At 48.5% G+C, this 26,330-nt stretch overlaps 1 protein-coding gene across 1 annotated transcript; it reads right to left on the reverse strand.

The window, feature by feature from the left end:
• Positions 1–925: 925 nt before the first annotated feature.
• LOC102953979 (keratin, type II cytoskeletal 2 oral-like) lies at positions 926–26,068 on the reverse strand. Its single transcript, XM_042993692.1, has 14 exons — positions 25,916–26,068; positions 25,269–25,433; positions 24,591–24,716; positions 23,973–24,036; positions 16,391–16,626; positions 6,574–6,794; positions 5,541–5,601; positions 4,803–4,898; positions 4,402–4,566; positions 3,171–3,296; positions 2,340–2,545; positions 1,667–1,701; positions 1,264–1,369; positions 926–1,085 (listed from the first exon to the last, which is right to left on the reverse strand). The coding sequence occupies exons 1-14, from the start codon at positions 26,066–26,068 to the stop codon at positions 926–928; spliced, it is 1,920 nt and encodes a 639-aa protein (XP_042849626.1).
• Positions 26,069–26,330: the final 262 nt, after the last annotated feature.

Genomic DNA, 26,330 nt, shown 5'->3' on the forward strand with positions numbered 1-26,330 from the left:
ACCTGTCATGAGGCCATTCTAAGTTCTTGTCGGTTCTCATAACTCTTCAGATCCGAAGGCTTCACCCCACATCATATCAAACACATTCGCTTTTGCTATGAAACATTTGAATTTTTATAATTGCCTTTTGAAAATATTTGTCTACCGACAACTCATTCAATTACAACTAGCTGTAATTTGTGGACAATTTCAGACATACTTGGAATTACTGAAAAGCAAGCAAATCTAACCTATAACTTTTTTCAAATGTAATGAAATTTTTATGGGTTGAAAATCTTATCAGTTAAGGACGTGGATCCATGTCATCCATAGTGTCTGATGGCTGAAAAGGCCTCTGCTGCCTGGAAACTAGAGCTTCCTGTCTCCCTCCAGGCTCAGGAGGAAGTCTCCGTGTGAAAGGGTCTGCCATGACCCATGGGTGAGTGTGCAGACTAGAATCAGGGACCATGGGGGGCGCGTGGGTGGCTCGGTTGGTTAGACCCCCCACTTCGACTCAGGTCATGATCTCATGGTTCATGGGTTCTAGCCCGAGTCCACCTCTGTGCTGACAGCTCAGAGCCTGGAGCCTGCTAAGGACTCAGTGTCTCCCTCTCTCCCTGCCCCTCTTCTGCTTGTACTCTGTGTGTGTCTCTCTCTCAAAAATAAACATTAAAAAAAAAAAAAAACAAAACCAGGGACCATGGAAGCCAGAATGAAAATTCCACCACCAGGTGCAAACCACAATTCAGTTTATTGAAGCTACAGGACAGAGAGGTCTTTTCTTGGAGCCAAAAACGGACAAGTACCACTCATGGGAAATCAAGGCACAGATAGGTGTGTGCATCAGCTGCCTGGGGCTTTCCCGCAAGCCAGTGGGATGTGGGGCTGGAAGGGGGGCACCTGAGAGGCAGAGATGATGAAAAACCTGGCTCCTGGGCCATGCCCCTCAGCCTGGCTTTGGGGCGATAGATGGTTTTTCAACCCAATCATCCTTGGCAGCAAATTTTGGGCTAAGATGCAGTCGTCTGGGAGGGTGGGACTCCAGGTCGGAGGTCAGAAGGTGAATTGGTAAAGGGTCCCACGGGGGTGTGGAACAGCACGCAGAACTGGGGTGTGCGGGCAGACGAAGGGGGCTGGGGTCTTGAGACACCTGGGACGCCCCCTTCAGAATTTGTAGTGGGACCGCCAACTCTGGGAGGAGCTTTGCAAGACCTGGCAGGAGCTGTTGCTGCCACCCCCACTGATGGCACATGAGCCCCCCGAACTAGAGAAGCCCCCACGTACCACCGAGCCCCCTCCAGAGCCAAGCCCCTGTGGGCCCCAGCTCCGCCTTCTAGGGCGGCCCCTCCCTGGGCACAGCCGCTGTCGCCTCCGCTGCTGTGTACCATCTCTGCAAAGAGCATTTGAGGTCAGGGAGCCTATGGGGCATCCTACAGCCCTGGGGCCACCCCCTCTGCCCTCCACCCTTCCCCGGTGTCCCACCCACTGAAACTCCACGCAAGGTGGTGAGGGCAGGTGGCTGGCAGGGGAAGTAGGGACTCAGAGCCCCTGGGTTACCCTGGCCACCACCCAAGAGCTCTTCTCAGCCTGCAGGTGAGATGATCTCACACCAACGCTGGCCCACGATTTGAGAAACCTTAATCTCAGCTGTCCAGCCCCTTCCCAGAGAAAGCACTGGGTAACTCACCAATGCTAACAGAACTCTGGCACTCGCCAGACATCCTGTGGGAAAAGCAGAGGTCAGTGTTAGCAACCTGTGTGGCAACTCCCTCTGCTAGATGCACCTGCTTAGGTCCACAGCAACTGACGTTGGCAATAAGAAATAGGATGGACTCCGGATGGGTAAGGTTGGACTTTAATTATTGCCCTTCCTACTAACATCCCAGAGTAACAGTAGAGGAACATCCCCTGGCCTACCCATCCTCTCTTTATTCAGTAAATATTATTTGAATCCATATGGGCCAAGGTCCTGTACCCAAGGGTCAGGCTACAGGAACTGACTCTTCAGACCTACAATTAAGCCAATGATAAAGAAATGGCCTAGAAATAATATTTATGCCTATGACTCCTCTTTGCAGACATGTGTTTTACAGCTAAGACATGAGACAAGAAGGGTGGGAAGTCTACCCAAGGTAAGGTTCTGGTGGTGTCACTATTGTACAGAAAACACAGCTCTCTGGAGGTCTGGCAGCATCTTGCAGCCCTGAAGAGGAGCAGGCTGGGTCCGCCAAGGGCGCATCACCACCTCCAGCAGTGCGCACATGCACACACTGATGGTACCCGATACCTGGCAGCTGGCTCAGGCAGGAAAGCCACCAGGTGTCATTGCCTCTTTGGGAACCAGAGGGATTCCCACTAACCTGCACTCCTCGCCCTCCAGGAGGGTCCGGTAGGTGGCAATCTCAATGTCCATGGCCAGCTTGACATTCATCAGCTCCTGGTACTCCCAGAGCAGCCTGGCCAGGTCCTCCTTGGCCTGTTGCAGGGCAGCCTTGAGGTCTTGGAGCTTGGCATTGGCGTCCCTGAGGGCCAGCTCCCCGCCCTGCTCTGCATCAGCGATGGCTGTCTGCAGGTTGGCATTCTTGGAGGGTGGGGGCAGGAGTTCGATTTAGATTCAAGTGACATACACTGAGAGCCTGCACTGTATGCTTGGTGTCTGCATGTGGGTCACCTCACACTGGGCAAATGAGGAAACTACCACCCACAGAGGTTAAAACCTGGGCCTTCGTCTAGGTCCTAGCACATCAAAGAGTGGAGTTAGTGACACCTGGCCTCAAGGACCTAGCCCGGCTCACAAGGAGTCAGACTCTGCCTTTCTCGCCTTTCATGGTAAGAGACTGAACATCTTCCAAAGACCTCCCGCCTCCAAGAAGTCTTCCTGGATTATCAGAGAAACTTTCCTGAGCTACTCTCCCAATTCATTCTTCACCCAATCAGCTTCTTTCCCCGACCTCCCTAACGTTGCCTGTATTCAGTATTTCTGACGCACATCAGCAACCAGACTCCAGGGGTACAGGACCTGGATCCACATGACAAGCTTTGCTCAGCACCCAGCCCAGAACTGCACCTGGTCAATCTTGGCATGCATGAGTCCAGGACATGGTTTCACTGCGGTAAGTGCTGAGCCCTGAGATTTATGGGGCAAGCGTAAGCCCATAGTCTCAGACACATGCTCTTCCTCCTCTTCCCACCTGCTTCTTGGTGCTCTTGATCTCAGCCCGCAGCTTCTGGATCATTCTGTTGAGCTCAGAGATCTCGCTCTTGGTGTTCTTCAGGTCATCTCCATGCCTGCCGGTCATGGTCTGCAGCTCCCCCAACTGTGTCCAGGAGAGAGTTACCCTTTCAGAAAGCCAGCAGGTGCCTTACAGATCCCCTAACCCAACCCTTCACATCACACACAAGAAAACCAAAACACAGACATGTGACTAGTGCAGAGTCACCCAGTTGGTGGAACTGAGTGCTCTCACCCCTGCATCAAGGGACCTGTCTTCTAGCACAACGGCTGCTGTTTGTGGAGCAGACAGTTTGCACCAGGCCCTGTGCTTGATGTCATACTTCACAACAACCAGATGAGAAAGGCATGGTTACCTCCATGTTATGAATGGGAAAACTGAGCACAGACTGCTTAAGTCCCATGATTAAACTCATCCAGCTATCAAGTGACAGTGCCAGAATTTAAATGCCAACATTGCAGATGCTAGAACCATCATCTTAACCAGCAGACTGTCCCTCCTTGGGCAGAAAAGACAGAAGAGTCAGCCGTACATGGGCCAGCTGATGCCCCATTCAGATTTGGGAACAGAAGGAGGGTGACAGAACTCCTTGTGCCTGTAGCCCCTTTGCTCCACCCCCCTCTGTGTCTCCCCACTTCTTTCCAGATGCTGGCTTCAACCCCTCAGTGTGATTGAATCAGAGCACACAATGACAAGGTCCTGATTGGTGGAGGAGTGATGGAAGTGTCTCCAGCAATAAAGGGAATGCAGCCAGAGGAATTAAGGATTTTCTGACCTGGGCATACTGACATTTTGGGCAGCATAATTTCTTGTTGGGAGGCAGGGTCATGCATTATAGGATGTGTAGCAGGATCCCTGACCTCTACCCGCTAGACTCCAGTAGCACCCCCACCGCCACCCCAGGTGTGACAACCAAAAGTCTCTACAGACACTGTCAAACATCTCCTGGGAGAAAATCGTGCCTTCCCCTCCTGTTGAGAAGCACCAAGTTTGAGCAAAGTCAGAGCTTTCCGGTTAGGAAGGGAGATGTATGTGGGTGAGATCAGACCAGTGAGGCAGTGAGGGGACTGCTATGCTGGCGATAGAGAAAAGAATGACTCAGAGGCAAGGTCTGCCCTCCTGAATGGCCTGCTCATGTAGCTTGATGGGAGAGCAAGATCCTCCAGAGTTACATGCTGGTGTCACCCACCTTGGTCTGGTAGAGCACCTCGGCCTCTGCCTTACTCCTCTGAGCGATCGCCTCATACTGTGCACGGACCTCAGCAGTGATGTTGTCCAGGTCCAGGCAGCGGTTGTTGTCCATGGACAGGACCACAGACGTGTCACTGGTGTCTGCCTGCATCTGGGACAGCTCCTGCGGAGCCAGGCAGACATGCCCATTCCTGAGCAGATCCACACCAGGGCCCCTCAGAAGATGGGGAGCCACCAGCTCTGGAGGGGTCGGGAGTGACTGAGGGCCAGGTGGGAAGATATCACTTTTGTCAGAAGCACAGACGGGACTCAAGAGCCTAATGGTGAGCTCTGAGTGCCTTCCTCTCCAGGAAGGGGAGGTAGGTGGGGCAGAGGCTTGCACGTGAAAAGCACACTCACAGCATCATAGAGGGCCTTCAGGAAGTTGATCTCATCTGTCACAGTCTCCACCTTGGCCTCCAGTTCCACTTTGGTCATGTAGGTAACATCGACATCCTGGGGGACAGTTCAAACACTGTTCCCTCCAACCTGTGGGCTGGCCCAGTCCTGGGCCATGAGGAAGGGGCCACCGGAGACTCTCCCCCCCCGCCCCCCCGCCCCCCCACCCAGGAGCTCCCTCTCAGGGGAAATGAGGCAGGCGTGTCCTCACAGGACTAAACCACTGTCTGACAGGCTGGGCTGGTGCATACCCGACAGAGAGGAGCAAAGGAGCTAAGGGGCTGGGGGGGGGGTCGGGAAGGAGAGCAGGGCTGGGGCCACCACAATGGGCCCAGGGCAGAGGAGGGTTTGTGACTGTGCAACCCTCAAAGTTTCTCTTTAGATGGATTACGGGGATGTACTCCTGAAAACACAAAACCCTGTTGCCTCCCTTTGTCCATTTTCTCATCAAAACTCAAGACCTAATGAGATTCATAAGCCCCACATGCCCATCAGGGAGAGGTATCGCCAAAGTCTGGCAGGCCCTTTATAACCTGCCCCTGCCTGCCCACCCTGCTCAGCAGCCTCCCTCCCGGGCCCCGGCCCTCACCCACATAGCCTAAAGGAGACCCTCAGCTTAGCAGTACTAAACTCATGCTTCCCCTCAATCTTCCAGCCACTCTGCTTAGTGGGAGGTGGGAGTAAGGAGGGACCCTTCACCTTCTTCAAGACCACGAAGTCATTCTCTGCAGCCGTGCGCTTGTTGATCTCCTCTTCATACCTGTGAGAAAAGAGCCCCTGTCTGATCTGCCTTCTCTGGGACGTCCCCATGGCCCCAGAGCCCTTCTCATAAGTAACATGGACTCAGGACTTCTGCCAGTTTCACTCAAGACAGGTGTCATTGCAATGCACAGCCCTTCTGAAGTCAAGGAAGAATTCGTTCAACAGACTCTCTGCTTTGTGCCAGGTACCACTTAATAATGGCGGTGGTCATTACTGGACACTGGAGTAGAAGTCTGTTCCTATTTTGGGGTCCTATTTTGATTCATCTCCTAAGGCTTCCTGGAAAATTTTGGATTTTTGAAAACCATTTCTAAGACCAAAGGGAGATGGCTGAGCTGCCAGGTGCTTTTGGGAGGGAGGTAGGTGGTACCAACTAGTGTATAGTGAGTATAGTAGGCCCATGGGCTCCCAGTAGACACTTAACAAATCAGTAAAACCCAAGAATGGGTCGCTAAGAATGTGCCAGTGAATTCTGCTTGTATTAACTCATTGAATCCTCGTTACAACCAATAGGGTAAATGCTCCCACTCTTTCCATTTTACAGTGAGGAGACTGATCACAGAGCTCCTAAGTGGCAGAATGAGGCTTGGCCAAGGCATAGCAAGTTGCTATTTGCTGAGAAGCTTATTGACAGGGGAAATAAAATTCTGATTCGGAGGAGAACCTGAAGACGGTCTAGCCCAGGGAGGACAGAGGACATTAGCTGAGTCTGTTAGCTTCGGGGTGTCTTGGAACTCCCCAGAATTCTGTGTGTATACCCTTTCACTAAATTCTCAGAAGGACTTCTGCCTCAAGCAAGCCATAAGCCACTCCTTTAAAGACTGGGCTACTGAGAGTCAGAGAGGATGGGGTAAATTCTACAAGCTGGCAGCCAGCTGGAACAGAGCGAAGCCAGAGCCCAGGCCTCCTGCCACCCACCCCTGCCACCTGCCAGCTCACCCGCCTCACCCAGGGACGGGGCAGTGCACACCTCTTCTTGAAGTCTTCCACCGTCTCCTCCCTGCTCCTCAGCTCACCCTCCAGCTTGTCCTTCTCCGTGTGCAGCCCATCCAGGAAGGCCTTGAGGCTACTGATGTAGTTCTCAAAAAAAGGCTCAAGGTTGTTGTCATTGCTATTAGAACTGGAGCCCTGCTCCTGAAGGAGGGTCCACTTGGTCTCGAGGACCTTGTTCTGCTGCTCCAGGAACCACACCTGCAGCCCAATGGGAAGAGCCCCAGGGAGCTGTCTAGGGCCAGCTCCAATCATGGCGGCCCATGGCTTCCCCAAAGTCCCAGGGGTCTCCTCCTCTCTCCTGCAGGGCTGCATTCTGTAACTCTGCAACAGTTTAGTCCTAAACCCGTGTGGACAGCAGCATTGGGGTAATGCAGGGGAGTCAGAGCCCTATTGCACAGGTAAGGAAGCCGAAGCCCAGAGATGACCAAGGGCACACAGCAAGTCAGTAACAAAACACAAGTGATGTTTCCTGATACTTAGGCTTGATGATCTTCCCGCTATATCATTCATTCATTCCTCAGTCATTCGTTCCTCAGTCATTTAGTAGTCAACAAATAGCAGGAGATCCCAACATCCAAGAGTAGATAGAGTCCCCAGGAAGAGGTTTGCAGGACCGGCCAGGTACACTGCACTAATGTGGGAAGTGGCAAAAGCCATAGGGAACTGGCTTTCAGGCAGCCCGTGTCCCAGGAACAGGGTCCAGACACACCTAGAGTCAGCCTCGTCTGACAAACCTGGTTAAATGTAGGGCTCAGCTGCATTTAAATTGAACCACTGGTTAAAAGTTCTAGGCCAACTGTACACACATGTAGAATAAATATCAATTGGCCATTCAACAAACATTTGCAGAGCACCAAGCTTGTTGCCAGGGCTTATGCTGGACAGTCAAGACCCTCAAGACCATGAGAGGCTCAAGACCCTCAAGGCTCATGAGAGGGAGGGGAGCAGGCACGGAGAGGGGCCCGTTGGGAAGGGAAAGCTGGAGGAGGGCCAATCCGGCCAGGAAGCGGGTGTAGACCACCTCGTCCAGACCCAAGAGACCACCAGACTTTCCTCTTCCAGGCTCACATTAGGATTCCCAAGGCCTCCTCCCCCTGGCTCACATGAGAGACACCACCTTCCCCATCTGGGAAGGTTGGGTTTCCTCCCCAGGAAAATTTAAGAAGAATGAGAACTATAAAAATCACCACCGTTCTGCAGCTGGGCAGTGGCTACTTAACTTGAGCCAGATCATATGCCAGTGAAGGCTCTTTTCCACCGTGAGTTTTCTGAAGTATCTTTTTAAAAAAAAATTTAATATTTATTTTTGAGAGAGAGAGAAAAAGAGAGAGAGCAGGGGAGGGGCAGAGAGAGAGGGAGACGCAGAATCCGAAGCAGGTTCCAGGCTCTGAGCTGTCAGCACAGAGCCCCACATGGGGCTTGACTCCCAGACCCACGAAATCATGACCTGAGCTGAAGTCGGACACCTAACGGACTGAGCCACCCAGGCGCCCCCGAAGTATCTTTTTATTTATCATCATGATGTATATGCTACAGGGTTAGTTACATCCAACACATCATCCTGGAGGAGTAGATTTTTGTCCTCAAATTCTTTACATTGTTCTTGTTTCCATATTAGAAACAAAGTTTCAGATACCTTCAGACTCAGTGTTCCAAGTTGTTGGGACACTGTCATCTGTATTTCCCACCAGCCAGTGACATCCTTGTCTCTCATCTTGAATTCCTTTTCCAGGACGCACTGCCTAAAACCCACAAATTTTACAGAAGCCCCATTGAACCTACCAATTTCCCTTTTGTTATTTCCATTAAAGTTAAGAAAGAAAGAAGAAAGAAAGAAAGAAAGAAAGAAGAAAGAAAGAAAGAAAGAAAGAAAAAGAAAGACGAAGGATGCCTCTTCCTCAGGTTGTTGAGAGGATCATGTATGAGAAAAGTTCTCTGTCACTTGGGTGCGGTGTGAATGTAGGTCGTTTTTGTAACACTTGTCTCCTACTTCCCTTCAGCAGCAGAGACCAGTCTTGGTGCCTCTGCTGCTGGCAGCGAAACCGTAGGTCCTCTGGGGGGAAAGAGCCTGCATAGAGCGTGCATTCCCACTAACATATACATGCAGATAGACTCGCAAAACCACACACACGCACACACCTGCTCTCTCATCACAGTGCCCTGCCCCGGGCTCTCTTCCCCGTGAAGCCCTTTATGTCGCAGACGGGGACTGCCCTCCTTGCCCCCTCACCCCCTACATACCTGCCCCATGCCCTCAAGGCCCTGATTCTTGCCCAAAGCTTCTCGCTAATCTGAAAAAGCAAGACACAGCAATTGAGTCTGAATCGGGGCACAGACTGAGAGTTCACAGCCCAGGTGCTGTCTGGACACAGCCATCTCCTGAGTCTCCTTGTACTCAGCTTCCTTTTCTGCACATACAGGGCTTCAGACTTGAGTGGGCAGGGGGAGGGGAGAGGGGCTCACGTTGGACCTACTGAAGTCAGGGGTTCAAAGGAGGTATGGAAATGAGAGAAAGGGCACTAGTGTCCTAGCCCCACATTGCATCCACCACCTCGGCCTGCTGACGTCTGTGATGCTGAGGACAGAGTCAGTCTGGGGAAAGTGGAAGGAGGGTGGGTTTGTGGCTGGGAGTTGTGGGGAGGAGACATTATAACAATATTTATATAAAGTCACCCTGTTTTCGCAGACATGTGAGGCTGGTCTTGACTCCCAAATCCGAACGGTGCATTTCCAGTGTGGCCCCTGCCTTCCTTGAAAGAGACCTGGGAGCAAATGAGGAAATGTGCCACACTGTCTTCCCACCTCCTGCCTACCATTTTCTCCAATCCTTGCTATCAAGGGAAAAACACTTTGGAACAATTCAGTGGCTTCCACCCCTTGATGGTTGCCAGCAACCTGGCCCGGTTTGAATATGCTGAGAAATCAGGTTGCATTTTAAACATAAAGAACAAATTCCAAAGAAATTGGGGTGGAAGTTTGAGGCTCTAATGAGGGCCCATCCCAAATCCCTTCTTCCTGGCAAAGCCCACTGCTAATCCCCCGCACCTACAGACTATAAACCCAGCTGTTCTCCTCGGATGCCTCTTAGAAAGGGGAGCAGAGCGTGTTATTACCAGCACAGCTGGGCCTTCCCAGAGGGGAGGGCATAGGGGCTCCTTGAGAGACTCGGGGCCCTGTAGCCCCTCCTCTCCATGGCCATGGCTAGGCCTCTCACAAGGGTACCATGACCAAGGCCCCCTCTGCTCTGAGGAAGCCGGGCTGTCACTGGGGGGAGTTAGGAAGGCAGAGGAGAAATCGCTCCTGCTGCAGGGAGCCCTGGCTTCTCTGGGAAACAGGGCGCTCAGATTCAGGCGCTCAGGGTTAAGGACCAGCTTGGCAACACATAGCACAGCAGATGGCAGATAATGTGGGTTGGGGACAGCGGTGGTTGAGTGGAGCTAGGAAGGAGTTGAGGAGAAAGAAGAGTGTGGGGCTGCATCAGGATGGGGGCACTGAGTCAGGAGGCCTTGGATCGGGTGTGGGGGAGGTGAGGGACTGTGTTTTGGTGTCCAGGACAAACTGTCATCCTGTTGTCAGCAACTGGAGAGAACCCTGCTCTATAGGGAACTGTTCAACACCAGGTGAGCTCTGAGCCAAGTCATACTGGGGAGGGACCAGCCTCGCTGCATCTAGAACCCAGGAAAGGTCTTAGGCCAGCAGCTGCTGTCCTAAAGGACAGGGTCCTTGACAGATGGGCAGCCTCCTCAAAGTGCCCAGACGCTGCCACCCCAGGAGGCCATCAGAGCAGTGCCATGGAAAGCACCCTGGACAGAAACAGGAAGCCCTGCTTCCAGGCTCCGGATCCCTCTGGGCTACCATTTAGCCAATCAGAATAGAGCTGATAAACTCCTGCTCCGCCTATGAAGCGGCTGGGAGTTGGGACATGAGGTAAGTGCTATACAGTGTTGTATAAACAAAACAGCAGACACACTGTGTCTGTTTCTGTGTCTGTGTCTGTGAGGGACTGTAATAGCGGCAGGTAGGCAAGCCATGGCGTGCTGGCCAGGGGGCGGGCTCAGTGATTGACATTCACAGACCTCTTCCCTTCTACCCTCCCTCCCAGCAACCCTGTAGGGAAGGGCACGTAGTAGTTCCATTTCACAGATGAGGAAAACTGGGGCTCAGAAGTTAAATTGCCTGTCTGAGGGCCCACGGACAATAAGTGCCAATAGCCTCCGATCCCGTTCTGTCCCAATCTGGAGCCCGTGTTTGTGGAGCAGCCAGGCAAGACTTGGGCCTCCAGCAAAGGCCTCCTGTGGGGACCCCACACAGTGCTCTGTGTCTGTTCCTACCCAGAGCTCAGCTCATGGAACAGGCCCTGACTCTGAGCAACTGACTCGGATTTGATCAAGTTTGGGAAATGGCAGATGAAAACAGAGTGCAGAACCAGGAGCCAAGGTACAAGCAGGACCCTACTCTTGTCTAAGCCCCCAGCAAGGGCACTTGGCAGTAGTTCCCCAGCAGTGGGGGTAGTTGATGGGTGCTATATCATCTTACCTTTTTCCAGTGAGTATCAGAGTCCCAGTTTTGCAAGCCAATGGGCCGCAGGCCAGGGCCATGAACCACCCTGACACTAAGCGGTTCACAGTTAGTAGCCCCGCCTCTAAATGAGACCCTAGTGTGAGGCTCCTCTACCCTCCCCCTCATCTGCTCCCCAGCCACCCCTTCCTGAACACCTTTCTGTGCTGGGTACTACCTTGACCTCTTCTGACTGGCTCCTCCTCTGTACCAGGGATCATGAAAAATCCTCTGGCTTCAAGCCCTCCTCCCCTTTTCTTTACACCCAAACTGACCCATAATTTAGAAACCAGCAAGCACCCCAGCCCCAGTGGTGTCCTGTCTTACAGCTCCTGGGACACCATTGCCCCTAAGTAAGTCAGACGAGAATGTCTTTCCTCCCCTCAACCAGTGGGAAAGCCCGTGGAGGGCAGGACCATACTTGGGGCGGTCTCTATACCCTCAGCACCCAGCCAGCCAGCCTTGTACAACTTGAGCCATTCTTGTTTCCAAAAAGTGCCAAGCCACAGCCTCGTAAACATACATGCCAACACTTAATAGCATCTGACATTTGTGGAGTGTCTTCAACTTTTTAAAATCCTTTCACTTATCAGGACTGACAGACAAATGGGCAAGCATGCCACACAGAGACACACACCCTCCCGTGACTCACAGACAAAATGCTCTCAAACGACCTGCAACCCCAAATGAAAACGACCAAAGCATTAAGCACGAACAAGGTTTGAAGACTGATAACAGTCAGAAGGTAAATGCTGTCTGACTCTGCTTCTACCTACCCTCTGACTCTGCTTTCTCCCAAGAGGCATGGAAACCAGAGCTGGGAGTGAGGGTCAGGCACAATGCTCAGAGAGCCCAGGCAGGGGTAGCCAATCCTTGTTTTCCCCAGGACTCCATTCCCAGCAAGGGGTACAAGGACCACCATCCATACCATTATCTTTCCAAACATCCATTCATTCTCTCAGCGGTCGTTCGTCAAGCACCTACTTACACCAGGCACCAGGCTACCCAATAGGAACACGATTCTGCACAAGACAAGGTCCAAGGTCTGGAGAAACTCACAGTTGTATTGAAGGAGGAGCCAGTCATGTAAACAACTCCTTATATCACATCGGGATCAGTGTTTTGGACAGCGGTACTATAGGCATAAGAGGAAGAAAGGCTATGGAAGGCATCATAGAGGAGGCAATTTTGAGTGGGGTATTGAGGGATGAGTAGGAATGGGCCTGGTGGATGGACAAAAAGAGAAAAGCATCCCCAATAGAGAGGAAAACGTTTCAGATACAGGTGAGTGGGGAGGGTTAGTGAGAGACCCCACATTCTTGCAGAATAGAGGACATGGAAGGGGGGGACAGGTGATATGGAAGGTTGAAACTGATTATGATGGTGTCTTTGTGCTATGCTACAGAATCAAGGCTTCACTCTGTGGGCAGTGGCCTTGGGGCTGACTGCACATCAGGACCACTGGGCAGCTTTTAAGAATCCAGATCCTCAGGCCTCACTCTTGATCTCCTGAATCAGAATCTTAGGTAATGTGGCCCAGGCACCTGTATTTTTTTTAAGTTCCAGTTTGCTTTAACTCTGATGTACTAATCCCTAAAACATAAGCAACCTTATTATAGGAGGAAAACTTCCACATCTTTGTGAAGGGCTGGGGGAGCCATAAGAGAGAGTCACCCGTCCTGTCTTCAGACCAGGTATAGACTTTTATCTAGACCAAGAGGCTGGGCCAAGCAGCCAGTCTTTAGAGGCAGGTGCAAATGCTGATGACTGAGAAGCACCACCAGAGCGCTGGAGAGCCAGCAGGGAGCTTCGAAACACATCACTGAGAAAGGGCAAGAAAAGGTGAACCACAGCCTAGGGCAAACATGTATCTGATGGGTCTCCAAAACATCATGATGAGAGAAAGAAGCTAGACACAGAAAGAATATATTCTGTATGATTTCATTTACATGAAATTCTAGAAAAGGCAAAGTAACCTGTAGTGACAGAAAGCAAGCCCCAGCCTGGGCCTGAGGGCTGGAGGATGATTGACAGCAAAGTGGTGTGGGAGAAAATTTTGGAAGATGTCCTATATTTTGATTGTGGTTGTATTTACACATGGATACACCTCTCTGTGAGTCAAAACTCACTGAAATGTACTCTGAAAATGACTGCATTGTTATTGTATGCAAATTATACCTCAGTGAAATTGATTTTAAAAAGGGGACAAGAAGGGCGCCTTGGGTGGCTCAGTCAGTTGAGCATCTGACTTGATTTCAGCCCTGGTCATGATCCCAGGGTCTTGAGATCAAGCCCAGTGTTGGGTTCTGTGCTGAGCATGGAGGCTGCTTAAGAGTCTCTCTCTCTCTCTCTCTCTCTCTCTCTCTCTCTCTCTTTCTCTCTCTCTCTTTCTCTCGGCATCTGGGTGGCTCAATTGAGCGTCTGACTTCAGCTCAGGTCATGATCTCACAGTTCGTGAGTTCAAGCCCCACATCAAACACTCTGCTCTCAGCACAGAGCCCATTCTGGATCCTCTGTCCCTTTCCCCCTGTCCCTCCCCTGCTTGGGTGCTTCCTCAAAAATAAAACCATTTTAAAAATTTTTTTAAAAGAGCCAAATTATGGAAAGAGCCTAAATGTCCATCAACTGATGAATAGATAAAGAAATTATGGTTTATATACACAATGGAATATTATGCGGCAATGAGAAAGAATGAAATATGGCCTTTTGTAGCAACGTGGATGGAACTGGAGAGTGTTATGCTAAGTGAAAGAAGTCGTACAGAGAAAGACAGATACCATATGTCTTCACTCTTATGTGGATCCTGAGAAACTTAACAGAAGACCATGGGGGAGGGGAAGGGGAAAAAAAAGTTAGAGAGGGAGGGAGCCAAACCATAAGAGACTCTTAAAAACTGAGAATAAACTGAGGGTTGATGGGGAGTGGGAGGGAGGGGAAAGTGGGTGATGGGCACTAAGGAAGGCACTTGTTGGGATGAGCACTGGGTGTGGTATGGAAACAAATTTGACAATACATTTCATATTAAAAATAAATAAATAAACCATATTCAAATTGTAAAAAAATAAACAAATAAAACAAAATACACACTTGTCAATAATTACAGTTTTTATGAAGGGAAATAGAAACCATGTCTACTCTGGTCACTAAACCACTTAGGATAAGAGTGACTTGAAAATGGGACCCAGAATTAAAGACAGTTCTTGTGCATGATGCCAATCCCTCACTGTAGCGAAAAGGTGGCATTATGCTCCAAAGGGCTGATGTGGTTTGTCTACCATCAAGTCCTTATAATCTGGGAATAGCTCAGTCTCCGGCGGGGATACAAAAGAGGGCAGGATTTATGCCTTTCAAAGAGTTCAGGTAGTAGTGATGGTGGACACAAAGGGTTCATGCATGGCCCTTTCCACGGCGGGGGAGGGTCGCTCTCTCCCATCGCCCTCACCCCCTCACCTCGCCTCTCTGACACAGATCGAATGACGAGGGAAGTAGAGTGTGCCATTCCAGCTCCGAGAAAGTCCTGGGAGGTCCAACGGGCACAACGGGAACTGGGCTTGCCCCCTGAGGAGTGCCATCCCACGTGGCTTCGGCCCCAGCTCCCTGCTTTCCTCTTTCTTGCCCAGCCCCACCTTCATGTGCCTTCCTGAGAAGCACAAAGCCACTCTGCTGCTGTGCACTTGTCCATCTGGCCACCATACCTGCAAAAGGAGAGAAGCCTGGGCTGGGCACAGCTGTGTCAGAGGCATGCTAGGAAGGTTCCCTGGCTGGCCCAGCTCACCCCATGTTCCAGCTTCCAGGTTCCAGCCCTGGGATTCCATGGGTGAGCCAAACAGAAAGCCAGCCTGGTCATAGGGACCCACAGAGTCCTGTATCCTCTCAGCTCATCCCGGCTCTGGCATAAATGTTCAGGATGTTGGTAATGGACCATAGAATGGGGTAAGGGCAGTACTTCTCCAAGCCCAAACAGACCTAGATGGCACACGGCCTCCTTTCCCATTCTGCAGCTCTGCTACTCAGGTCCAATCCTCTTTTCTCCCATATTCCTCCGCTCCCCCACTCCGCTCCCGCTCTGAGGCTTGGGGACCCCCCATGGCTCGGGAGTATCTCTCTGTTCCTCAGTCAGCACTGCAGTTAATATCCCTGCAGTCTACCACAGGGCTAGGAACTCCCAGAGAGCAACCCCGGGCTTCTGTCTCTGCAGCCCCTCTCTTAATCTAATCCCTGTGCCCAGTCATGCTGAGGCCCAGCTCTGCTGCTCTGGTCCCCAGACAGAGGGCTCTGGGAATAAGGACCATGAATCAACTCCTTGGTCACAGGAGCCCCAATGCCTAGCAGAGGGCCAGGCACAGACTAGGCACTCTATTTGCTTTATTATTATTTACATTTTAGTTACTATAATTGTAATAATAATAAAATAATAATTATTAAGAATCTGGTTTCTGGACACTTAATTAATATGAATTAATAATAACAACAATGTGGGGCACCTGGCTCAGTCATTTTAAACATCGGACTCTTGATTTCGGCTTAGGTTGTCATCTCACGGTTTCATGAATTCCATCCCCGCATCGGGCTCTGCGCTGACTTCGTGAAGCCAGCTTGGGATTCTCTCTCTCTCTCTCTCTCTCTCTCTCTCCTTCTCTCTATCTGCCCCTCCCCCACTCCCACTCTCTCGGTCTCTCTCAAAATAAATAAACTTTAAAAAGATAATAACATTGTATCACTATTTGCCAGACACTTTTGAAATGTTCAGTATATGTTCAATGAATTCACTCTCAGGACAAACCTCTGAGTAGATACAATTATCATCCCTATTTTACAAATTAGGAAACTGAGGCTCAGGATAGTTAGGTAAATGACCTATGACTGAGCAGCTAGAAAGTCACATAGTCAAGGTTAAACCTGGGCAGTGTGGATCTAGAGTCTGTGCTCATAAACACAGTCTACACTGCTGGTCTACCAGTGAGACGCATTAAGCTTCTTCCCTATTCCTCACTTTGCAACCTGTCCAGGTGGGCCTGCAGGCAGCTGGTGTAGGACTCAAAGAAGGGCTGCAGGTCATGGGCACTGGCCCTGGAGGTGGCCAGCTGCTCCTGCAGGAGGCACCACTTGGTCTCCAGGAACTGTACCTGCGGTCAATCAAGGAGGAGAGGTCATGGCCTGCCTGGCCTCCAGCTCATGAGCAGACCCACTGCCCCAACCCAGGCCTTATGTTCCCAAGCCCCCTCCCCACCACAGGCCCTCATCTTGTCGATGAAGGAAGCAAACTTGTCATTGAACATCTTGATTTGCTGCTTCTCTTGGTCTTCACCCTCCTGATCTAGAGGGTCGATTCCCATGTTCAGGGACTGAAGGAGGCTCTGGTTGATGGTCACCTCCTGGATGCTGAGGGGAAAGCCCCCTGAACCCTCACGGCCCCCAGATCCACCAGGAATGCCTCCAAAACCACCATATCTCCATTGCCCCTTCCTCCAGCCTTACACAGTCTCCCTCCAAAGACGCCCAAACATCCCCAGCATCCCCACGCTGAGCCCCCAGCCTGGGTGGCACACTAAGCAAGACTTTCTTGCTTCTCCCAAGGCTGTATAGGCTCTGGCTGCCAAAGGCATCCTGTATCATGACAAAGGCTATTACAGCAGGTTAGATAAAGGTGCCCCCTCCAAAAATGATGTAGTCCTAGGAGTGCAGAATTTTGTCATAGACAGTGGGCTGAATCTCTGTCCCCCACTCCACTCCGCTGCTTGGGCCTCAGCTAGAAGTCCTTTGTGGTAAAGCCTCATAAAGATGTGCTACAGCTCTGGTGGAAATGCGGTAAGAATGCTTGAGAAGTGGCACAATTTTTTTGTTGTAGGGAATTTAGCATAACCAATTATCTGCTGCCTTCTAAGTCTGCACCGGCTACCAGGATTTGGCATTGACTTTGCAGTGCAGACTACTACTCAGTAATGGCATTGCGTTTCCTAAGGACAAGATTATGTTGTATCGTGATCCAATAAGGGAGTCCATCTCAGATCCTCTCCAATCACCAGGATTGGATAGCGGGGGATGGTGGGGGAAGAAGACACAGAAGGCTCCTCCACTGAGAACTCCCCAGCTGACAAAGGGAATGGAGGTGCACACAGCACATGGAAAGACACAGAGACCCTAAAGCCACAGCAGGGCCATGAGCCTCAGGACCTGATCTCAGGATAAATTTGGAGCAATTCACACACACACACACCACACACACACACACACACACACGCACACACACACACATGCCCTCCATGAGACCTGAAGGGCCAACAGGGCTTTACTAAAGACACATTATGACAGACTAGCTTTATCTCATTTTCAACAGGGGCCACTTGCCCAGTAAGCCAGAGGATACTACAGGTGTAGGGAAACAGGGTCTCAGAAAGACGCCAACTGGGTTGCTCATGAGGCAGATGGAGAAAGACCTGGAGGAAGTATAGCACCGGTAGCACATCCATAGCCAGCTGACTCCCATTCTCTGACCTGGACAGTGCCCCTTGACAGGATGCTCGATCCCCCACCCTCATTCACTATGCACTCATCCAGTATCTGCTCTGGGCCCAGAACTGCCAGGTGCTGCAAACAATGGCTGTTGCCTGCTCTGCCTGCTCAGTCTGCCAGTTCACGGGCCAGCAAGGAAGGCAGACACGTCAATACAAAGGTACTGAGAAAGACAGGTGTGTTCAGGGCCTGCTGGTGACACAATGAGGGGGTGAGTAACTCTGCTGGTAGCTGAGGGGCAGACATGGAAATCTCTCCTCAAGAGCAGATGTCAGAGCTGAAGGAAGATGGGGTCTCAGAGAGTATGCCCGCCAAAAGGGAAGCATTTGCAAAGGACCCAAGGCTTGGAATAGTTCAGAGTGTTTAAGAAAATGGAAGCATTTTTGCTCACTGGTAAAGGTAATACAGAAAATGGTGTGGTGTTCTGGGACCGCGTTGGAGAAACAGGCTGAGCCCCTTCAAGAAGGCCTGATAGGTCATACGAAGATGTCAGATTGCGTCCTCAGGCAATAGGGAGCACTGTAGGACTTAATGGGGAAATAACATGGTAAGATTTGTGCTTCAAATGCAATGCAGACACCCTCAAAGTCCTCCAACCTCCTAGGTCTTGCTTCCCTTTAATAACCAACCAAATGCCCAACCTCCTTTCAATTCTGCAGGGAGTTCAGTACCTCCCGCTCCCACATACTCCTGTGGAGGAACCCTGCGCCAGACCTTCCCTGGTCAGTCTACAATACGTCTTCCTACCTGTTGCTCCCAGTCCCCAAGACCACCGTCTGCCCCTAGCCCACCCTGGCCGATATCTGAACCCAACCCTCTTCCTTTGCCAATGATGTACTGTAATGAGAGTACAGTACGATCCAGGAATGACCCCAGTTCCTTATCTGACATCCCTGTGATAGAAATGTCATGGGCATCCCCTGGGAAATGCTTCCTTGACCGTGGCCTCCATGTGTGATCTCCTGACATGTTGTAGGAGCCACTCTTCCTCCCTCTCTCTCTGCCCCTCCCCAGCTCACATGTTCTCTCTTTTGCTCTCAAAAATAATTTAAAAAAAAAAACTTAAAAGAAAAAAAAGAAGTAAGGATATAAACAACCCATAGTACTTCAATTCTATGGAATACTCTTGGCAATAAAAAGAAGCAAACTATTGATACACACAATAAATTGGAGGCATCTCAAAGGCATTATGCTGAGGGAAATAAGTCAGTCTCAAAAGGTTACCTACTGTGTGACTTGTTTATATGAGATTCTCTGAGAGACTAAACTATAGTGACAGAACAAGTCAGTGGTTGCCCATGGTTAAAGGTGGAGGGAGTGTGTCACTATAAAAAATAACATTCAGGAGTTTTGGGGGGTGATGAAACTATTCTGGACCCTAACTGTGGCAGTGGCTTCACGAATCTATACTGCATAACTGTTAAAATTTATAGAATAGTTCACCCCAAAAAAGTCCATTTTAACATATGATAATTAAAAATACAGACAAAGGAAAAAGGAACATGTTGAACAATATCACGGCAGAGGGGTGGAGGTGGGGGAACACTAAATTAGCAGGACACTAAATCTACAAGACAAATGACCAGGTTTCTTCAAGAAATAAATTACAAGGAATAAAAAAGAGAGATATGACCCACCTGCAATGCATGAACATTTTTTAGATCCTGATTAAACAAGTGCTTTTAATGCAAACATTCACAAGACATTATAGGAAATGTGAACTCAGACTGGATTTTTTTTATTTGAATATAGTTGATAAACTAGACTGAATTTTTTTATCAAAGAATTAATGTTTATCCTGTTAAGAGTGATAATTTTAATATGGTTATATTATTTTAAAAGTCCTTATCTTTTAGAGAAACTTAAGGACTATGTATGAATAAAATAGTATGATGTCTGGGATTTGTTTCAACATAATCTAGAGGGGTAAAAGGAGTGGGGAGAATAGAAATGAAACAGAATAATGAGTTGATTGTTGAGTTGATCGTTGATGGGTACAGAAAGAAGCATTCATTTACTCTTCTGTCTATTTTTATATTTATTTGAAATTTTCTATAATAAAAAAAGTTTTTAAAAAGCTACTTCCCTTAAAATTAAATATAACACCTTTCTCCTCTATTCCAGCTCAGGATGAGTCAGTGGCAGGAACTGCCAAACTGCCAACTGCAAAGTTGGAGGATACATAGTGAGAAGCTCCATGCCCACTCTTTTCCTTGGGCTAGTCAGGCCACTCTTGGAAGTTTGGGTTGGGTTCCAGACATCCAGAGGATGTTATGTCTATGACAGAGCACCCAGAATGGTAAGGGCACCCAAAGCAGAGTTGGAAATGGAATGATTCCACAAGGAGAAGGAATCCAATAAAGGGGAAAAACATCCTCGAACATTTGTAGACTGTTGTGCACAAGAGGACTTAGGATTTTCCCTATAGCCACAGAGGGGAAAAAACTTGGACCAGTGAGTAGAATTTACAAGGTAAAACTCAGTTTAGTGTCCTTTATAAAAGAGAGGAGTTACTTTCCACAGGAAGCTGCTGACTATAGAATGGTGTTTTAGAGAAGACTTCAGTGTCCAAATGGGGATTCCTTTTCAGGGCCTCTGAAGTCATTTCTAGCCTTGAAAGTCTGACTCCTCAGAAATTAATTAACAGTGGTAACCCTCAAAATAATAGTGGTAATATCTCCCATATATTGAGTACCTATCTTGTTCTAGGAGCTGACCTCTGTCATGCATTGTACAATTTAATCAATACATCAGTCAACAAGTACAAATTTTCTGTCTGATATTATATAAGATACAAACAATATATGGTATAGTCCCTCTCTTTAAAGAGCTTATAATTTAGGGGTGCCTGGGTGGCTCAGGTGGTTAAGCGTCCAACTTCGGCTCAGGTCATGATCTCACAGTTTGTGGGTTCAAGCCCCACGTTGGGCTCTGTGCTGACAGCTCAGAGCCTGAAGCCTGCCTCAGAATCTGTGTCTCCCTCTCTCTCTGCCCCTCCCCTGCTCATGCTCTGTCTCTCTCTGTCTCAAAAATAAATAAAACATTTTTAAAAACTTTAAAAAAAAAGTAAAGAGTCTAAAATCTAGTTGTTAATCAAAATTTGTATACAAGTAGTATAATATCTGTATGAATATTTTCACTTTATAAAATACTTTCATGTATATTATTTCATGTATTTTTTGAAACATCCCTGAGAGGTAGATATTATTTTTATTATCACATTAGCGAATACTAACAGCTAATATTTTAAATTACTCTCTTCCTCTGTGAGTGTCCAGTTTCCAATTTGCTCATCATGAGCCTAGCTCTGATCAAGAGAAGAAGACTATCTTCTCAATTTTCTTTATTTTCATTTCCCTCTCATCCCAATAAGGGAGTTAAATTAAACATAATAATCCAAAAAATAATAACAGTAATAAAAGTAATAATCCATGTTTTTAAAAAGGAAGCAAGTATGCTAATCATCCAATGACAAATACTGCCCAGCAGCTGAGACAAAAAAGCAAACATGCTAAATTAGGTAAGTTTTATTATCTATAAGGACTCTGACACTTGTTTGTTGTTCTTGGTTTTAAAAGAAACAAAACAAAACAGACAAAGCCTGGGTCTATTTTAAAGTTGAACTTTGAAACAAATATTAATATTAACATTACTTGATCTTAAGTGGAAAATCTGTGAGCACATGTAAATAGTCAGAACTAAAGGTGGGACTGAGAAGTCAGGTTTGGAGGGATTGAATCCCCCAGGTATCTGGACCAGATCTCAGAACCAAGGACAGAGCAGGGCTGTGAATAGTCAGCTTCTGCCTTCAAAGACCAAAGACATTCCACCCCACAAATCTATCATGAAACAAACAAAACCACACATGTGACATTAGTACACCATGCAAGTTACAAGCATGGACTCTAGGGTCCAACTACTCATGTTCAAACCCTGGCTGTACCACCTGCTAACTGCATCCTTTGGCATAGTGTGATCTTTATGTCTCTGTGCTCCTTTTTCTCATCTGTAAAGTGAGGATAATCATACTTACCTCATAAGATCATTGTGAAGATTAAATTATTTATGTGTGAAATTCTCCGAACAATGTCTGAGGAGGTGAAAATTACTTAATAAAACCTTTTTTCATTTATTGATTTTCCAGAGCCTTGAGATCTCAAGATGTGGGAGGAAAAGGGAGACAGAGAGCTACAGAGTCTTACTGGGAAGAGGGGCAACTGTCATTGAATCATAAGGAATGAGGACACAAGGGCAACGTTTGACCACATTCTCCTACCACTGTAGCCTAAAGCCCCCAAGGGAGGAGATAAAGAAAGGCTGCCCCTGGAGGTGACCCAGGCTGGGCACTGCAGTTATTCAGTTGGCTGTCACTGAGGCATTTGGAATTCTTGGCAAGGATTACTGATGCCAGTATGAGAAGTGTGCCAGCCCCAAGGCGTGTCCTGCCCTGGGATAGATCCAAAAAGAGTGAAGCACAGCATGGCAACTGAGCAAAGTCTGACCCAGTTGGCTTAACTCCAAAGACACCCTCAGCACCCTCCTCCTCTCTTCTTCTCTCACTCCATACATAGCTGCTAATGTAACGTCCTGCAGGCCACATTTTGAGTATGTTGCTCTCTGACTCGGCAAACATCACGGGTCCCTATTATTCTGAAAAACTCATAGAGTCAAATACACCATCACATATTATAATTTAATGAAGAAAAGGAAACAGAGACCTGAGAGGAGGCAAGAAGAGTTTCTATATAAGAGAACAATGGGCAGGTGATACGCTCAGGGACAAACTCCTCACCTGACAGTGTCTACCTGGGTCCCCTCTTGGCTTTGAGCCTCCAAGCGGATGAGAGTATTTTAGGAGAGAGGAGCGATTATAGCGAGGTGTGGCTAAAGGCAGGGGAAATCCTACAGTTGCACATCAAGGTCCAGTCTCAGTATTTGATGCAGGAGCTCTGGTCACTGCTGGTGGCAGTCTGCACGATCCTAGCCGAGGAAGAGGATGAACTGCTCAGTCTGGGACTCTGATCCATGGAGATGCTCTTGCTTCTGGACTGGATGCCCTTCCCACATTGGTGGACTCACTGTCCCTTTGGATGCCCTGGCCACCTCTGTTGCCCAAATGCCATTGCTGCTGCTGCTGCTAGTGCTCCCAGCACTAATGTTCTTGCTGCTGGATGTTTGGCTGACCACAACTGCAAAAAAAAAAAGGGGGGGGGGCTGCTCAGTGTCATCTGTCTGTCTAAATGCCCACTGTATGCATTCCTATCTTTGGAATGAGTGTCAGAGAAAATTCAAAAAAAGGTGACCACCCTCCCATGGTAGGGAGTTCTTTGTCTGAGGGGGAATCCAGGACATACACTGGATAGGACATTAGATAAGTCTTACCCAAATACGACTCTCCCTTTGCCCCTCCCTTTCTTTTACTCTGGGAATCAAACCGTGGAAAAGACAATTTGCAGGTAGGCAAGCTGAAGCAAAGCCACAAGAAATCATCTCAAACAATGGAAATGGAGTGTGTAAGATACTCACAGATGCACACTGGGCTCTGACACTCCCCAGGCATCTTGTTTAGGAAAACAAAATAAATATAATGGGAACCTCATGGTGGTTCCTCTCAGCATCTCTGTTCAGAATTATCCCCTGGGATGCCGAAGTACAATAATCTGAGTTGCAGCATCAGGGATTGAAATTAGACATGAGAAGGGCTTCCCTGGGATTCTAGGATGGGGATGCAGAGAACAGAGATATAATGTGTCTCTGGATACTTGGCTCTGTCATCACCTTGACCTTGATTCCCTCACTGACAAACCTGGGATAATATACTTCTTCATCAGTTTGTTGAAGAGAGTAAATTAAGCCATGAAGAATGTCTAGTACAGTGCTTGGCCTATACCAAAAGTGACACAGCTTTTATCTGTGCCAGAGATACAGAGTCAAAGAAGAGAGACTGATGCAGGGAGGAGTGGAAACCAGTTTGTAGAACTGGAGGAGCAGGCTACCAGGACCACCTAGTACCCATCTTGTATTGCCCACCATCCCAGGATTGACTGACATTGACCTTTGGGGAGAACCATATGCCTGTTGGAAAGCACTAAGTATTCAGCTGTAACAAATATATAAAGTTGGTGTTGTCCCCGAGCCCAAAGGGGGAGTGCTAGGCAGTATAATTCAGTTAAGCGAGCATTTGTTAAGACCCTCCTTTGTTCCCTACCACTGTGTCCAGCCAAGGACCATACAATCCTTTGAAACTTGATTCTCAAGTTGCCCTCCTTGCCTTGGCCAGAGTCCCCATGCACCTGCACTCCTCACCACCCAGCATCTTCTGGTAGGTGGCAATCTCCACATCCAATGCCAGTTTGACATTCATCAGCTCCTAGTAGTCACACAGGAGATAAGGCTGGTATTCTGAAATGGGAGGAGAAAAAAGAGAAGAGCTGAATCTTTAAACCCTCCTTGGCACATAGCAGGTGACCACAGGTCTCCCTCCAACTGTCTTAATGAAAACTTCTAAGCTGTGTGCTGTGTTGTTAACCATGCTAACTTCTTCTGCCCATATCATTCATATCCATGTAGCTACACTATGCTAGGAAATTCCAGTGGTTATTTGAATCCTTACTCAGAGATATTGGTCACCTGCTTCCCAATCTCTTAAATCTCATACTCCATGGTATGAGACCCCAGAAACTCAATGCCACATATTTCATGGAGTCTGGGGCCACACCCAATGAAATGAGGGAAGACCATTCTATCTTGAAGATGATGGCTGGGAGTAAAGGTAACATACATGAAGCCATAGCTCTGTATGGTGTATCCTGGGAAGCCCCCTGTAGGTTCCAATGAGGACCTGAAAGGCTTTCCAGCCTGCTAGGTTCAGATACCCCACCAGCATCAGAGTTACAATCCTAGGCTTTGGGGAGCCACACCTGCCTGCTTCTTGGTGCCCTCAATCTTTGCCCACAGCCTCTGGACCATCCTTTTGAGCTCTGCAATCTCATTCTTGGTGCTCCTCAAGTCAACGCCATACCAGCTGGCTATAGTCTGCAGCCTCCCAAGCTAGAAGGTGTGGAGCAGATAGGGAGAGATTATCTCTAACCCTCAAATACATGTGTGTTAAAAGGAGAATAGGGGGAGCCTAGGTGGCTCTGTCAGTTGAGTGTCTGACTTAATTTCAATTCAGGTCATGATTCCTGGGTCATGGGATTGAGTTCTCCATTGGGCTCCATGCTAAGAATGGAGTCTGCTTAAGATTCTCTCTCTCTCTCTCCCTCTCTCTCTCTCCCTCTGCCCCTCTGCCCCCACTTAAAATGAAAAAATAAAATAAAATGAGAATAGAAGTGCAGTTAATCCAGAAAGTCCTAACATTACATGGAGGTCCAGCAGGCATTTAGAATGAAAAGTATTGCTTAACTAAAAATCACAGTTGTCCCTAAAGATATCAGGTAGTAGAATGAAATGTACTGCAAATTATGGATATTTGCAAAAGTTATTTCAGTAGGTTTCCCATTGAACAAAATGTGCATTATCTGGGATGGGGCCAGGAGGGGCTGGAGGCGAAGGAGCAGGAGCCCTGGGTGAGTCTAGACTGATGCAGTCACCCTTATTTACCTTGACCCAGTACAGCCTCTTAGCCTCAGCCTTGCTCCCCTGGGTGATCTCCTCATACTGGGCCTTGATCTCGCTGATGATGCTGTCCAGGTCCAGATGCCAGTCGTTGTCCATGGACAGGATAACAGACATATCACTGGATTCTGACAGCACCTGGTTGTACTCCTATATGCCCACAGGAGCACACCATTGCACAGTGTTGCCTTCTCTCTGGGATGCCCTAAACCTTCCATGCACTGGCTTCGGAACGTTGTGAGATCTAGAAAACTAAATCTTACTGGGGGGAAAGGAAGGGGACAAGACAGAGACCCAGAAACCAGGCAGCAAGAAACTTCCCAGCAGGCAGTGAGGGATTTCCCTTAACTCTCCCGAGGATTTCCATTGGGAGGCTATGTACATGGAGATTCTAAAGATATGGGCTGCAGATTCTGAAAGCTTGGAGCCAGGGGAAGGAGAACATAAGCAATATTACCAAGGAGGTATAAAATTGAAAAAATGAAAAAGAAATAGGGATAAAGATGGGAAAGACTTTGCAAATGTTGGCTGCCAAATAGATTTCACAAAGGAAGCTGAATGCCCAGAATCAAGCAAGATCTGACACCACATGTTGTGGCTTCCACCCTACAGGATAGTATAGAGGTGCTTACCGCTTCAAAGAGGGCTTTCAGGAAGTTGACGTCACTGATCAGACTCTCCATTTTTATTTCCAAGTCCACTTTGGTCGTGCAGGAAGTATCCACATCCCGAAAGTAAAAAAACAGAGAACCAGCCTTCTTAGCTTTAGTATTGCTCTCATTCATTACCATTGCATTTAAGAATATTGATACTGGGGCACCTGGGTGACTCAGTCGGTTAAGCATCTGACTTCGACTCAGGTCATGATCTCACGGTTCGTGGGTTCCAGCCCTGCTTCAGGCTTTGTGTTGACAGCTCAGAGCCTGGAGCCTTCTTTGGATTCTGTGTCTCCCTCTTTCTCTGCCCCTCCCCCACTTGTGCTCACTTGCTCTCTCTCTCGCTCTCTCTCAAAAATAAATAAACATTTTTTAAAAAGATACCATGCTT

This window comes from Panthera tigris, chromosome B4, assembly GCF_018350195.1.
Source record: "Panthera tigris isolate Pti1 chromosome B4, P.tigris_Pti1_mat1.1, whole genome shotgun sequence".
Classification (NCBI taxonomy): domain Eukaryota; kingdom Metazoa; phylum Chordata; class Mammalia; order Carnivora; family Felidae; genus Panthera; species Panthera tigris.

Coding starts and splice junctions, on each gene's coding strand:
- LOC102953979 (XM_042993692.1), bottom strand. CDS start 26,068: ATGAATGAGAGCAATACTAAAGCTAAGAAGGCTGGTTCTCTGTTTTTT. Junction 24,717..25,268: donor AGAGGCTGTACTGGGTCAAG/GTAAATAAGGGT, acceptor CACACCTTCTAG/CTTGGGAGGCTGCAGACTAT. Junction 3,297..4,401: donor AGGTGCTCTACCAGACCAAG/GTGGGTGACACC, acceptor TCCTGGACACAG/TTGGGGGAGCTGCAGACCAT.